Here is a 13,938-nt window from a genome sequence, read left to right on the forward strand (position 1 = left end):
AACCCAGGTGTTTACTGAGCCGTTGTCATGGCATCGACCCTGCTATACTCCTTTGTGTATAATCCTAACTCCAGGAGAGTTAACTTCATTTCCCAGATGGGGAAACCGAGGCTTCCAGAGCATGTACAGGGAGCTGCCCAGGCTTGCTCACTCCCTGTGAAGTGGGTCGCTGCCGTGGACCACACCCACGTTCTTCCCATCAGCTCCTCCCATCCCTGATGGGAGGAGACACCAGGAGTCAGTTAGTACACAGGATTCCAGCACCCCGGGGCTCAAAGGCAGGTGGCTGTCCTTTGTCACCTCACCCTTCACGCCAGGCCTGGCTGTACCGAGGTTGTCTCCAGGCCCTGGTTTTAGACCAACTGCGGTTGCCCTCACTACGGCTGTTGACGGAGGTTTTGCAGTTAGCCTGCTGGGAAGATATTTCGACACGCTCCTGAACGCACTCCTGTTCTGAGCCTGATGATGACTTCCTCATATGTCACCTTCATGGGCGACATCCCAGCAGCCACCTGGCTGCAGTCAAGGCCACAGAGCCTATCCAAAGCATGAGTCCCAACCAAATAAATCCCTGGGTCCAGACACTGCTGCCCATTCTCTACAAAGGGGTGAGGGGCCTCCAGCAGCGGCTACATGGTACAATAAGGTAACACCCCGGGGTGTTAGATAGAACCTTGGATACGGTAGGTGCCCTCTAGGTGCCTGTCCTCTCTTCACAGCCACAGCTGCAGCCCTCTCCTTCCTCCCAAGGATGGGGGACAGGACCCACGGCCTTGCACCTGCTCCGCCAGTGCCCTACCACGAAGCAGCACTGGGGCCTAGGGTTATCTGTCACCCCCATGTGGTGACAGTCCCACGCCCCCCTCAGCGGTCCCACACCAGCTCTGGTGCTGATGAAGCAGGGCTCCTAACTCAGCCCCGGCTGGGCAGTCCACTCTCAGATCTGACCTGACTCTAAGGAACCTGCTCCCTTGGGTCTCCATGCCTAGGCCAAGTCCCTCCCTTGCATCAAAATCTAACACAGTTGCTACCTTCCCCCAGAAAATCTCTGGGGAGCCCCGGTGGAAAACTCTGATGTTCCTCCTCTGGCCTGCCAGCTCACCTCTTCCTCAGCCCCGGCTGCCCTGTGTGGCAATTTCCTCTTTTCTTGCCCCACGTCCCCCAGGGCACAGCAAACAACCTTATGAGAGAAAAGTGTGCCGCTCGCTGCGGCTGGCCTGTCACGGGGTGGTGACACTGAATGGAAGGAGATGGCTAAGGTTTTCTGAACACTCGCTAGGGACGCCTACGTGGAGCTAGCCTGCCTCAGGGTGAACACGGTAGGTAAATGTGGAAAACACCAAATCCACCAGTTGAGCCCCTGGATTCTGCTGCTCCCGAAGCAATCACCCTTTTCCCTTTTAGTTTCTTGAACCACGGAAGCCTCTTTTCTGCTTAAGCCTGTTTGGTTTGGGACTTTTCTCACTTAGAAGCAACAAGGTCCTCACGGCAAGCTGAAGCCCAGAGACATGGTTTGTTAAGAAGGTCATATAACCAATAAAAGAGCAGAGCTGACACCCTGAGTCTGGGTTCTTAACCTGCGGCCTGACCACAGCCCAGCACCCTACTTCGTGTGCCAGCTGGCAGCGGCTTCAATGCCCCACTTGCTGGGCACAGCCTGGACTCACCTTCTGCTTGGCCAGCCCTGCTGCCTCTGTCCCGGAATTTCTGGAGCCACACTGGCTTGAATTTGGGGCACAGGTTTGTTCACAGCAGCCTGGCCCAGGAGGGACCATGGAGCAGAGGTCATAAAGAGGATCCCTCCACTGGCCTCAGCAGCCTAAAGACCGGCAGGTGCTCTCAAAGGCAGTGGGTCCATCAAAAGAAAACCAGTCCTACCATCCCACCGTCCCTTGCCCTGTGCCCCCTGCCTTCTTGGACCCACCACACTACTGTTTAGTTCAGTTCTGTTTGAGGACTCCATGCCAGAAGAGCAACTAGTTAGATCAAATCTATCACCTTCGTAGTCCCATAGACAAGACAGCGACTTAGCATTCAGTAAGTACCCAATAAATGCTCGGGACATGTGATCTAATGATTAAATGAATGATGTGCAAGAAACTTTGCCTGCAGTCACAGTCACCAAGTGCCGAGAGGCTCCTAGTCCCACGGGGCTAGCTCACAGATGACAGAGGAGTTGTCTGAGGTCCCTGTGGATACTTGGTTGTCCCAGCACCTAGTCACATCCTTTCTGACCTGTGCTCAGGTCTTTCGGGTTGGATTGACATGGGACTTGGGCACGGGAGCCTGTATCCAGCTTGGGTCCTGGAGTCTCACAAAGGTTATAAGCAAGAATCTGACCACCCAGCGTCTCTGGGGGTTATTAGGAGGCTCTTGCTGGACAAGCTCAAAGAGCAGCAAGGACATCTTACTCCCTCAGGCCAGCTTCTTCCACCCAGCCTGGGTCTTCAGATGGGAGCTCAGCCCTTGGCCTATGGAAAAACAGACCCAATAACGGGGAAGTGATGGAATATTCTCTCCTCCCCTGGCACCAGTGCAGAAGGATACACAGTGAAGAGAAGGCCTAGCCTCTCTCCAGGTTTGTACTCCAGCTCCTGAACATCCACTAGCTGAATGATACCAGACAGATGTCCCCACATCTCTGAAGCTGATTTCCCATATAACCGACATTGAAAGCCTCCCTTTCTGGGGTGTCGTGAGGATGGAGGGGAGCTAGGAGGGGAACTTCCCTAGGGATGTAGATGAGCCCAGCACCCCTCACTGAAAAATATTTCTCGGGGCACAGTGCTACCCAGGGACTGTCTTCCAAGACTCTCCCAGCCCCAGGGTCGGAGAGCCTCAGGTTCTATCCTGGACTCGCTCAGAATGAAATAAAGAAATGAAACAGGCGGAACTGTCACTGGTCGGGGGCTCCTGATGGGGGTGGGGTACAAGGCATCTGGAGGAAACACCTAGGGGCATGGGTGGGACTGCCCCAAGGAAGGATCTTTCCAGCACTGATTTCCCCTAATAGGCAGGAACTCCAGACTGGGCCTGGCTAGGACCCCGTCTGCCCCAGTCTCTAAACTTCATGCTCTGAGAAGTCAAGGGAGGATGGCAGTGGGGACGAAAAGTGCCTCAGGCCACAGAGCAGGAGCCCTGAGCCACTGTGTCCTAAGGGACTCAGTTGACTTAGCTGTGGAGTAGGTGTGGACCCTCTCTCGGGTGGCTTACATGCCTGGAGTTGGGCAGGCCAAGGGGCCCTGCGCAGCATCAGGCTCCTGCTGGCCTCAAGTCCCTGAAGAGCTTCCCCAGTAGCTGATGCTGCCCTCTGGCAGTTGTGGGGAAGCTCCTGGAGTTCCAGGGCCTGGCCTATGTTGCGTCTCCCAGGCACAGAAAGGCAGTTACCCAAAACAGCGCCTAGAAACAGTGTGAGGCCCCCACAAGAGGTCCCAACGGCTGACCCCATAAGACTGCTGATAGTCACCAGCCCCTCACAGGCGAATGGTACTCACGGTATCACAGGGGAAGACGAGACCTCCCTGGAGCCAGTGACGGGCCTGCCTCCTTGGGCCCTGGGGACGAAGGACCTCAGGCCCTTCCCTACCACGGGACCTCCCCGCTACAGCCCTGACGTCTAACTTCCTCCCAGCTCAGCCAGCATCCAGGAAGCCCCGCCCCAGGTGAGGGGGTGAGCACCCTGGGGCCCACACCCACCCTGTACAAGATACTTCCCAGAGGGTTCCTTCAAGGCCTAGCTGGTTCAAACAACCTCGCTGGACAGACAATAAATAATGCAGCTGCTCTCTGGCCAGCCTCCTGTGACCGATCGCGTTTCGGGCCACTTGAGTTTCGGCCAGCCTGCTTTGTTTAGAATGCCAAGCCCCAGCTGGGTTTCTGACCACATGGGTACCATGGTCCCACTGAGGGCCAGTCTGAGCCTGCCCGACAAAGGCCAAGTAAGGTGGCCGCCCTGAAGAAAACGCCCTACTTACTTTGAAACCAGCTCAGGACTAAGTGGGATCCAGGGGTGTCATTTTGACAAGGTAGGGTAGTCCTCATCTTCTGGGGTCTAGAGGGTTTCTCTGAGGCCTCCATGAATCAGAGACCCCCACCCCATGTAAGGCCACCACTGGAGAGTCCTCTCCACTGTCCCAGCTGGCAGTGCCCGCCTCCTTGAAGCCACATGCAGGCCCTGCATCCTGGGAGCTTTTCACCCCACACTGCAAACCCCATATTCCCACTCCAGGGGGAATGCAGCTATGCTTGTCTGAATTCTCACTGCGGTCGTCCCTTGAGTGACAGGGTCCCTTGGTCCCTTGAGTGACAGGGTCTCCTAGGTAGACAGTGGCCATCATCTCTTGGTTGCCATGAGCCTCCCTCCTTGCAGTGGTCTCATTTCTTCATGGAAGTGGAGTGACTGTCTAGAAACTTCATGTCTCTCTGCCCCCCAAACATGCATGTCCTCCTCAGGCGCTGGCCCTGCCCACTTCCTTCCTCACTCCTGCTTGACAGCCTGGCCTCCAACTACAGATGCAATGTAATGTGAGTCTAACGGCAAACAGACAGGTGGCTCCTGCCTCGGCGCCACTGTACGTTCCCTCTGCCCAGAGGTCTTCTCCAGCTCGCTCTCTTGGTCAATATCCATTCAAGGCTACCTGCTCAGGCCACTTTGTTTTTTCCACTTCATTTTTTTTTTTTTTTTGGTATATCAAGACAGGGTTTCTCTGTGTAGCTTTGCGCCTTTCCTGGAGCTCACTTGGTAGCCCAGGCTGGCCTCGAACTCACAGAGATCCGCCTGGCTCTGCCTTCCGAGTGCTGGGATTAAAGGCGTGTGCCACCAACGCCCGGCATTCCACTTCATTTTGTAGAAGCCATTTCATTCGGGGGTCATTCCTGAGCCATGCAATTCACCCAGTTAAAGTGAGCCCGAGGATGCTTCAGAATCTTCATGCCTGTCACCACACCCAAGTTCAGACTGGTCTTTGCTTTCAAAACAAGCCTATACCTGTTTCCCTATGCCTCTCCACGGCCAGGGCAGCTCCCACTCTGTTCTCTGTCCTTGTAGACATGTCTGTTCTGGAACCATCTATGAATAGAGTCAGACAGCATGGGGCCTTCATGATGGGCCTCTTTCATTTGGCATATCTTCCAGGGTCAGCTGGGCTGTATCTGGGGTTGAGGTTTTACTCCCTCTATGGCCGATGGCGTTTTCACGGCATGGGCTTGCCACACCTTGGGCCCATTTATCCTGACAGAAGTTCTAATGAGAACTTCTGTTCTGGCTGGCTGGCTTGTCATTGTCACCTTCCACTCTGCCTGGTGACCCCTCGCTGATGACATCTTCACCTGTCTGTCTCCTGTCTCTCCCAGCTGTCTGGATGTTCTACCTTGCTCACTGCTGCACTCAAGCACCTGGCATGCCCTGAGCTGGCACACAGCAGGCACTCAGCAAACGCTCTGTGTCCGTCCTGATGGTGCTCCCCCATGTGGTGGGGCTGCTTCTGGCCTGCTCACCTGGCAGCTCTCCGAGATTCAGTGCTACCTAGTATGGATCACCAAGAAGAGCCTTGGGCAGAAAGGAAAAATGGAGGCCTCAGGCCCCAGGGGCCACTCTGCAGAGTGAACGGCGACCCTCTCTGAGCAATGTTGGCTGCTGCCTGTGAGAATCTCCCCTGAGGTTCTGGTCTGGCACCGTGCTGACCCAGAGGGGACGGCACTTGTGCACTGAGATTCAGTAGGGTCTAGCTTGGAGCACAGCCCTACAAACCAGGGAGTTCCAAGCCAGCATGGGTTACGCAGTAAATCCATGTCTCAAAACTGAAGACACAGTAGAGGAGTAGAGAGCAGAGCATTTTAGTAGGGGGACCTGCAGGGCTGAGCCCAGGTGGGAATGGAGAGTAGCACGGGAGCAGTACCCAGAGGAAAGACAGGAGGAGGTGGCTCCACTCTGCCTCTGGTCTTCTCCCCTGACTCACACTCAGCTCAAGTCCTGCTCAAGGGCACTGGACTGCCTAGGCTGTGTCCAGGAAGGGCAGAGCCAGGGGAATCCTGGCCACTGTGGGCTCATCAGGGTGGGGCAGCAGGTAGGTCGGGGACCCATAGTGCAGAGCCAACCAACCAGCAAAGAGAAGGAAGGGGCAGAGCAGCAAGGCGGGAGGAAGCTCCAAGGGGGAAGGAGGTTGCCCTTGTCATAGGTGCCCAGGCAGGCACAGCACAGGATGGGAAGAGCACAGGCTCAGAGCCTCCCATGGGGGGCACCAGATGGCTGATTGTCCAGAAAGCTCCTGGGATGCTTTCAGGGCCTGGATGCCATCTGCTCCCAGCCCTCCTGCCCAGAGGCAGCTGTAGCAGAAGGGGAGAAGGGCCTACAAGGCTCAGGGCGGGGCTACTCCTCTGAGCCCACCATAACCAGCACTGTGTGTCCAGGGGCAACCTGGTCCAGGAGATGTGACTACCTCTTGGGGTCTCAAGGGACAAACTCATCTTTCTTGGCCAAATACACCAACACATGATAGTGATTCTCGAGCCTGAGGGAGACGGGCCGAGGATTCAGTCTGATGGGAGACAGGGCAAGGATAAAGTCTTTGGGGGAACAGGCTGGGGGTCCTAGTTTGCTTCTGTTGGGATACATCCTGACCAAAAGCAACATGGGGGATGAAAGGGTTTATCTGGGTTACACTTCCATGTCACAGTCCATCAAATGAGGGAAGTCCACGCAGGAACCTGGAGGCAGGAACCTGGAGGCAGGAACCTGGAGGCAGGAACCTGGAGGCAGGAACCTGGAGGCAGGAACCTGGAGGCAGGAACCTGGAGGCAGGAACCCGGAGGCAGGAACTAAAGCAGAGACCATGGAGGAACATTGCCACTGGCTTACTCTCACCAGCTTGCTCAGTCACCTTCCTTATACAGGCCCACCTCCCTAGGGGTGGCATCAACCACAGCACGCTGGGCCCTCCTGTACCAATTATCAGTTAGGAAAATGTCCCACAGACATGGGCACAGGCCAGTTTGATCTGGGGTAATTTTTCAGCGGAGGTTCCCTCTTCCCAGGTGACTCTAGATTTACGTCAAGTTGACGGCTAAAGCTAACTATAACACTGAAGACATAGTCTGACGGGAGACACACTGAGAATATGGCATGCGGGAGACAGGCTGGGAACACAACCTGATGGGGAGAAGCTCAGGTGAGGTATAGGATGGAGGTGACCCACAGAGAGAGGAGGGTTGAGCGTTTGCCACTTACAGTATTAATGTCACTGGATGAAGCTCATTGGTAAAGCGACTAGGGGGCATGGTTATCAAAAAACAAAACAAATAACAACAAAAAACACCACCACCAACAAAACACACACACACACACACACACACACACACACACACACACACACACACACACACAACCCCCCCATAAAAAAAACCCAAAACCCAACATCTGACAAGTGACAGCTACAGGTGCCTCCTCCTGAGTCTCTGCTCCCTTCTCTTCCTCTCTGCCCAGTGCTTCAGCCCCCACTGAAACTCAAGGAAAGGAGGGGAGACAGGGTGGGTGTGTGTGTCACACCTATGTGCTCCACTGGCACTGTTCACTAGAGTTCACAGCTAATCATGTCCTGGAATCTGGCTCAGTTTGCTCCTCTCCCTGGATGTGGGAACAGCCTAGCAAAGTCCAGCAACAGACAAAGATACATCTTCCAAGTGCCTGGGCACTGGACCCAGATGGCCCCGCACTAGGAGCCAATAAGAACCAGCATGGCCCTCACAAAGACCTCGTCTTGGAACCTTGGATCCCCTTGGCAGAGAGCCAGGGCCGGCAGCAGCGAGAGCTCTATGTTCACCTCACGCTTTTCCAGATGTGAGTGAGACCCAGCCAGGGGTGACAGGCTCATGCCGAGGGGAATCTGAAGACGCAAGTGGAAAAGTATGTGCTGTCCCATCACAACCCTCCAATTTGTTCCCCAGCAGCTGCCAGCTCTGCCCCGCCACAGATTTGCGGATTTGGGTCTCCCCTGGCAGTCTGGGGTTGAGAATGCCCCAGAGCCTGCTTGGGCTGGCTCCCCTCATAGCTGGCTCTGGGGAGTGGCCTCAGCTTTCTGGGGATGGGAGGTGGGAGTCTGGAAAGAATACACTAGTCATGAACAACAACCCCCCACCCCCAGTCTAACCTCCTCAGCTAACACACAGGACACACGGTACCTATGGGTGCTAAGTATAGGACTGGGCAAACCCAGTGCTGATCAAAGTGCCACATCTACCCCAAGGTGCTCTTTCTTCACCAAAGAGGAAGTGACACCAATCAGTGCAAACTACCAGTGGCCACAAGCACTTCCCACAAGAATTTCTACAATGTTCCCATTCTATGGGTGAGAAAACTGAGGCACAGACCGACCACTTGTATCAACAGCTAAGTGCAAGACACAGGGCCCTCTCCATGCCGGCCCACTACATTCTCCAACAGTGCCTGAGGCTCCTCCAGTGAGCCTAGAAACCCTAGGGAAGAATGAAGCAGGAAAACCTAGTGCAGTTGGTGTGACCAAAACATCAGGTACTCACTCGATGGGGCCCTACCTCAGCCCTGCCTGGCCTGGCCTCTGAACTACCCACCCAAGGAGGTCCATCGTGGACCAAGGCAGAAGGTGGCCAGTGACTCACTCCAGGGCTGGACTCTGCTTCTCCATTCCCACAACCAGTTGGCATCCCTGTCCAAGCAGAATGCCTCTCGCTGTTGGCTTGGAAACTCTAAATCTGTCTGGGCCCGAGGCCCACCACCATCCAGGGCTCTGGACAGGCTTGCCTTGCAGCAGAGCAACCGTGGCTACTGTACATGTGCTTCCTATTAAAGTGGGAGTGAACTGTGCAGCTGCATGTCCCCTTTCCCCTGGGCGTCCAGGGAGCTCAGCAGGGTTTAGCTCAGCAGAAACCCAGGCTCCCGAATACCTCTGTTCTGTTCCTTGTCATTGCTATCATTAGCACAGCATCTTGTTCTGAATTATGCTGGTTTTTTGCTACTAGTATTTCTTATATGATAGCACAAATATTTTGTGGAGCAAAGAGGAAGGCAGGAGGGTAGGAAAGAAGGGAACGAGGAAACAGAAGAGAGGGAAGAGGGAAAAGAGGGGGGAAAGGAGGAGGAGGAGATAGGGGAAGGAAGGGGGATTTTGTGTAGCTGATGCACCAGACAGTGAGCCTGGAAAGAGAAAGGGCTCTTTACTCCTTTATCCTTTAGACAACGTTCTCTTTCAGTAAAATGCACACTAGTAGGAAGTAAAACACCAAGGCATATCCCCATGGGGTAGCACTTCTAGGTCCTCTTACATTCAAGTTACAGACCCTATGGTCCCAGCCTCAGAGGAGAAAGCCCAGCCTTGCCTAAGATCCCATGGCTTGCTGCTTCCTGCTCCAGGCAGGTCCTATCAAATGTGGCAGAAGGTGGAGCCAGACCCAGGTATTCCATCCCCCTGCCCCCTTGCCCAGATGAACCCTGTCCCTAGGTGGTCTGTCTCTCCAGGGGTTCTTAAAGCCCCCGCTCATTCTAAACAGGGGCACCTTCCAGGAACCTCCTAGAGACCTCTGAAGAGGTAGGGTGACGGATGTAACAGTGCCTGCAGTAATTACCCTTGACACTAGCTGGTGGCTACTGGCACGTGGGGGCTGGGTCACATTTAATCCTCACACGAATCCTAAAAGCCTCTTCGGACAAGGTGCTTCACCAGAGAGGCTGAGTCAGTGCACACACAGGTCTGAGGGGGCAGCCTGGCACCTGATTCTGGACATCGCTCCCTGCCATGAGGGGACTGATGTGGAAGGTTGAGAAACTCACCACACACTGAAGGAGAGAGTACAGCCCAGCTCACCCAGGCATGCCAGGCCTGGGGGCCGGGGGGGCACCGGAGTCCCATGTCAAAGCCAGTGGTGTGTTACACAAGTGCCCCCTGTTCACTGCACCTCCAGTGGTCTTCCCCAGGGGGCAGCAGCCAGCACATGCCCTGATGGTTGGTCCACTCTCTTTCCTGCCCCTCTCCTTGCCACTCGACTCCACATTTCTCTGGAGGGTGCCAGGTTCAGCCTCTCCTGTCTTCCATCCCTGCTCCCTCCCAGACCTCCAAACCACACAGGTCCCTCACCTGGCCCTCTAGGGCAAAGCCGCCTCCACACCCTGCCCCTGGTACCTGAGGGTCCTCACGGAGATGCAGTACTTCCACATGAGGCCCCACACCGCACCACCATCACCCTTCATGCCTGGATCAGTGAGGTGCAGCGGCTGGGGGGGCCTTGCCACCGCCCCGGACCCTGGTTCTCCTCCCAGCCAGGGGGTGGCTCTTGTCTTGGGCTCTCAGGTCACTTCCTTCTTCATGACGATGAAAAACAAAAGGTCCAAAGACAGGGAGAGAGAGGGAGGCCCTGGCTCCCCCAGGCTACTGCGGGTTCCTGGCGGTGCTATCCCGGACCGGCGCTCCAGACCCTGGTGACTGAGCGTCCCTCACACTCTAGACCCCGCGCGCGGCTTCAGCACAACCTTGCCCCTGCTTGCCTGCCAAGAGACAGGAGTGGCAGAGGGCCAGGGGAGCAATGAGTCACTGGGGCAGGACGGAGGGGGCGTCCACTGTGAGGGAAAGTGGGGGCTCTGGGAGCCCAGAGCCCTGTGCGGCGGCGGCGGCGTCCAGAGGCCAGGGTGGGACTGAAGAGGCAATACTGAGGGAGGGAGGCTGTGGAGGCGAGGGCGGGCCCACATCCTCCACCAGTCCCCAGAGGCCTAAACCCAACACCGCCCCGTGGCTACAGCCCTGCCCGCAGGACTGAGAAGGGTCTGCTCTGCTGCTAGCTCCGGAAGAAGCCTGGATAGAGAGGAAAGAAGGGGGATTGAGCCTGGGTTCCTGGCACTGGATTCTGAATGCCAACAAACCTTCTACAGAGCCAGGGGCGAGGCTGGGCCCCTCCAGGCAGCAAGCAGACCATGGGGGTCTGGGCCCCTGGGGCCTTTACGGACTGGGGCCCAGATGGAGCCCCACCCACCTGACAGCTGCTCAGGGCCTGGCCTAGGACTGGCAGCTGGGGCTTCCCAGGCAGGGGCCCCCGGGGACAGTGACTCATGTGTTACCACCCACTGGAGGGCTTCTTTCCACCCATAGCCCCCAGGAAGACCCTAGAGGGCAGGCAGCCCAAGGGCCTGCAAATAACTGTCCCATCCAGTGGGCACCAGAGCACCAAGTCACTGGAGGCTCAGGGCAGAGCCATCTAGACGCAGACACTGCTCTGCCTCACTGTCCCTGGGTTCTGGCTTTGGCCTACACAAGTCACAATCCTGCTTTGATTCCAACCTGATTCCCACAGCAGAGGTCCCATAACTGCAGACTGTCCACTCTCCAAACTGAGACCAAACTTTTGATCTGAAAATGAGATGGCTCTCAACAAAGGCCTCCCTGGGGGTTCTGGAAGCCAACAAAACAAAACAAAACCAAAACCTAACGAAACCAAACAAAACAAAACCTCAGAAAACTTTATAAACCATTCTTACAGGCCCTGAATGACATCAGAGCCCATAAGAAGCCCTGCCCAGCCTCTACTGAACACCAGTACAAGGAGGCTTGCTGCCCTTTCAGGCTGCCCACCCTGTATGGAGCCCCTGACCTAAGGAAACTCTGAGACAGAGCTCATCCGACCAGCCTCTCTCTGCAGCACACACGGCTTGTTGGGAATGCTCTGAGCTGAGCTTTCTCAGTGCCACGCTGGGTAGAGACAACTCCTTTCACACTTCCTACTGTTCACCTGGGCACCTGTCTCTCCAGTGTACCACCTGTGGGCTCTCGGTTAACATATCCAACACATCTCCTCCTTCCTCCCCTGCTCTCGCTCTCCCTCCCTCCCTTCCATTTATCACCACTCAGCGAGCTTTTCATCTGTTGATTTCCTCTTCTTTCTGTGTAAACCTTCATCTACCTCTCTTCTTTCTTCTTCCTTTTCCTTCCTTCTATCATCCATTAATCTATCCATCATCTTCCGACCAAATCTATCTTCCATTTACACATCCTCTATCTACCCACCATCCATCTACTCATGCATCCCTTCATTCATGCATTATCCATCTACCTACCCATCATCCTCCCATCCTCCATCCACCAATCATCCTCCCATTCACCCATCATCCATCTACCAACCATCCACTCACCTATCCATCATCCATCCTCTATCCATCCATTTACCCACTCCCTGTCAGTCCATCTACATACGATCCTCCATCTATCCACCATCTATCAATCCATCCATCCATCCTCCTCCCATCCATCCATTTATCCATCTTCCATCTACCTATCATCCATCCATCTATCACTCCTGTCCATCCCTCTATCCAGCACCTCCCTCTCTCTCCTTTGCCCGAGGTCAGCCTCTGGTCCCCACACCGCCCAAGATAAAGGGATGTCAACTGCCACAGCAGCTTTCTCTCCCTTCCTGTCAGCACTTTGTGTCTCGTGTGGTCCCCAGGCTTCTATCCATTTCTAAGAATCTGTGTTGCCCAGACTGCCCACCAGGATTGACTTTCCTACTTAGTCCCTCAGCTCTAGGACAGATGTTCTGGTCCTAGGCTTACTTAGCACCATGGATACTTGTCACTAGCTGGGGGTACAGATATTTGTTAACTGCACCTTACAGACCTGCTCTGTAGCAGATGCCAGCCAGGGCAGCTACCTGCTAGAGAGGACAGGATGCATTTTGTGCCCCAAAGCTGATCTGACAGAGGTTGCCATTGTCAGGTACCAGAGGTTAGGACCCTGTGGGGGGCTGACATCAACACCCCTAGAGAGCTTGGGCCCCACTGCATCCTTCTTTATACTTTCTTCTCCTCCTTACTATGAGTTCTATGTCTGCCCACTTCCTAGCCAGTAAGCTAGGCCTAGAATTGGCATGGCTTCCCAAGGCGACCACCTCTCCAGTTTCTCTGAAGGCTGCTTTCTTGCCTTAGGGGCTTCAGGAGACTATCTGAAGAGCTAAGAGTGCCTGGAGGGATACTCGGGCTGAGACTGAGGACGGAGAGGAATTTAGTAAGTCTACCAGAGGGGCCAATCTCACAAGCTGCATCCTATACCTCAGTGGAGGAGCCATCTTCCTTCATTCCTATTTGCTGGAGATGGGCCTCACTCATGCTCTGCCACAGACCTATGGCCACCACGCTTGCCCAGCCTGGGTCAGGAGTTGCTTTTGCATCCACAAGCATCTATCTCGCTGCACTAGGGAGCTGAGTGGGGCAGCAGCTGTCACACGGAGCACCCAACAGCATGATCTGGGGGTGTGCTGGGCTCCCTGACCATTTCCATACCTGCTTCCTTGTCCCCTCCAGCCTGGGCGGTTGGTAACCGTTTTCCCTCCTCTCTCTTTCGCAGTGCAGGGAATGGAACCCAGGGACTGTGCACGCTCTACTGGGCTGAACCCCAGCCTGGGCATGTTAGGGATGAGGAAACCGAGGACACGCACTAAGATATCTTGACCATGGATATCACCTCTGCCCTGCAGAGGCTTGTTCCTGGGAACAGGACAGACTCTTTACTCATCTTGGACTTCCTTGTCCATATCTGAGGTACCATGCCTCTCTGAGCCTCAGTTTGCCCACTCCCCACTGAAGTGTTGGAGTGAGAACCTCACCATCCTGCCCACAAGGCAGAGTGGCAATATAGAACTGAGTGACCCTAGGGATGTGAGGTAACCTCTCGCTGTTATGGTCCAGGGCAATGTGGGCTGGGATGGGATGTACTCCATGAGGGTTGGCTGCCATAGAAGACTGAAGATTGAGGGTGGGTGGTGCTCCGGAAGGAATGTTCCCAAGATCCCCAGAGAGGCACAGGGAGTCACAGCACAGCATGGGGTGGGGAAGGAGGGCAGGTCTGCATGGAAACTGCGGAGAGCTGCCCTCACCCTCAACCCTGACTCATATGGCCCGCGGAGTCACCACCACCCAGGCACAGAAAA

The 13,938-nt window shown here is 55.3% G+C and overlaps 1 protein-coding gene across 8 annotated transcripts in view; it reads right to left on the bottom strand.

The window, feature by feature from the left end:
- The window catches only part of Iqsec1 (IQ motif and Sec7 domain ArfGEF 1), a 341,513-nt gene that overhangs the window by 95,706 nt on the left and 231,869 nt on the right, over positions 1-13,938 (bottom strand). Inside the window, exon 1 of one of the 8 annotated variants that reach the window (XM_028854660.2) lies at positions 10,149-10,992. The exons of 6 other annotated variants lie outside the window; for them this stretch is intronic. In XM_028854660.2, the coding sequence (XP_028710493.1) occupies positions 10,149-10,216 (68 nt within the window). In that variant the 5' untranslated portion in view covers positions 10,217-10,992. Of the gene's footprint in view, positions 1-3,494; positions 3,591-10,148; positions 10,993-13,938 lie in introns of those variants that run through there. One more of the 8 variants, XM_037203914.1, reaches the window with a different exon arrangement.

Source organism: Peromyscus leucopus, chromosome 3, assembly GCF_004664715.2.
Source record: "Peromyscus leucopus breed LL Stock chromosome 3, UCI_PerLeu_2.1, whole genome shotgun sequence".
Classification (NCBI taxonomy): Eukaryota; Metazoa; Chordata; class Mammalia; order Rodentia; family Cricetidae; genus Peromyscus; species Peromyscus leucopus.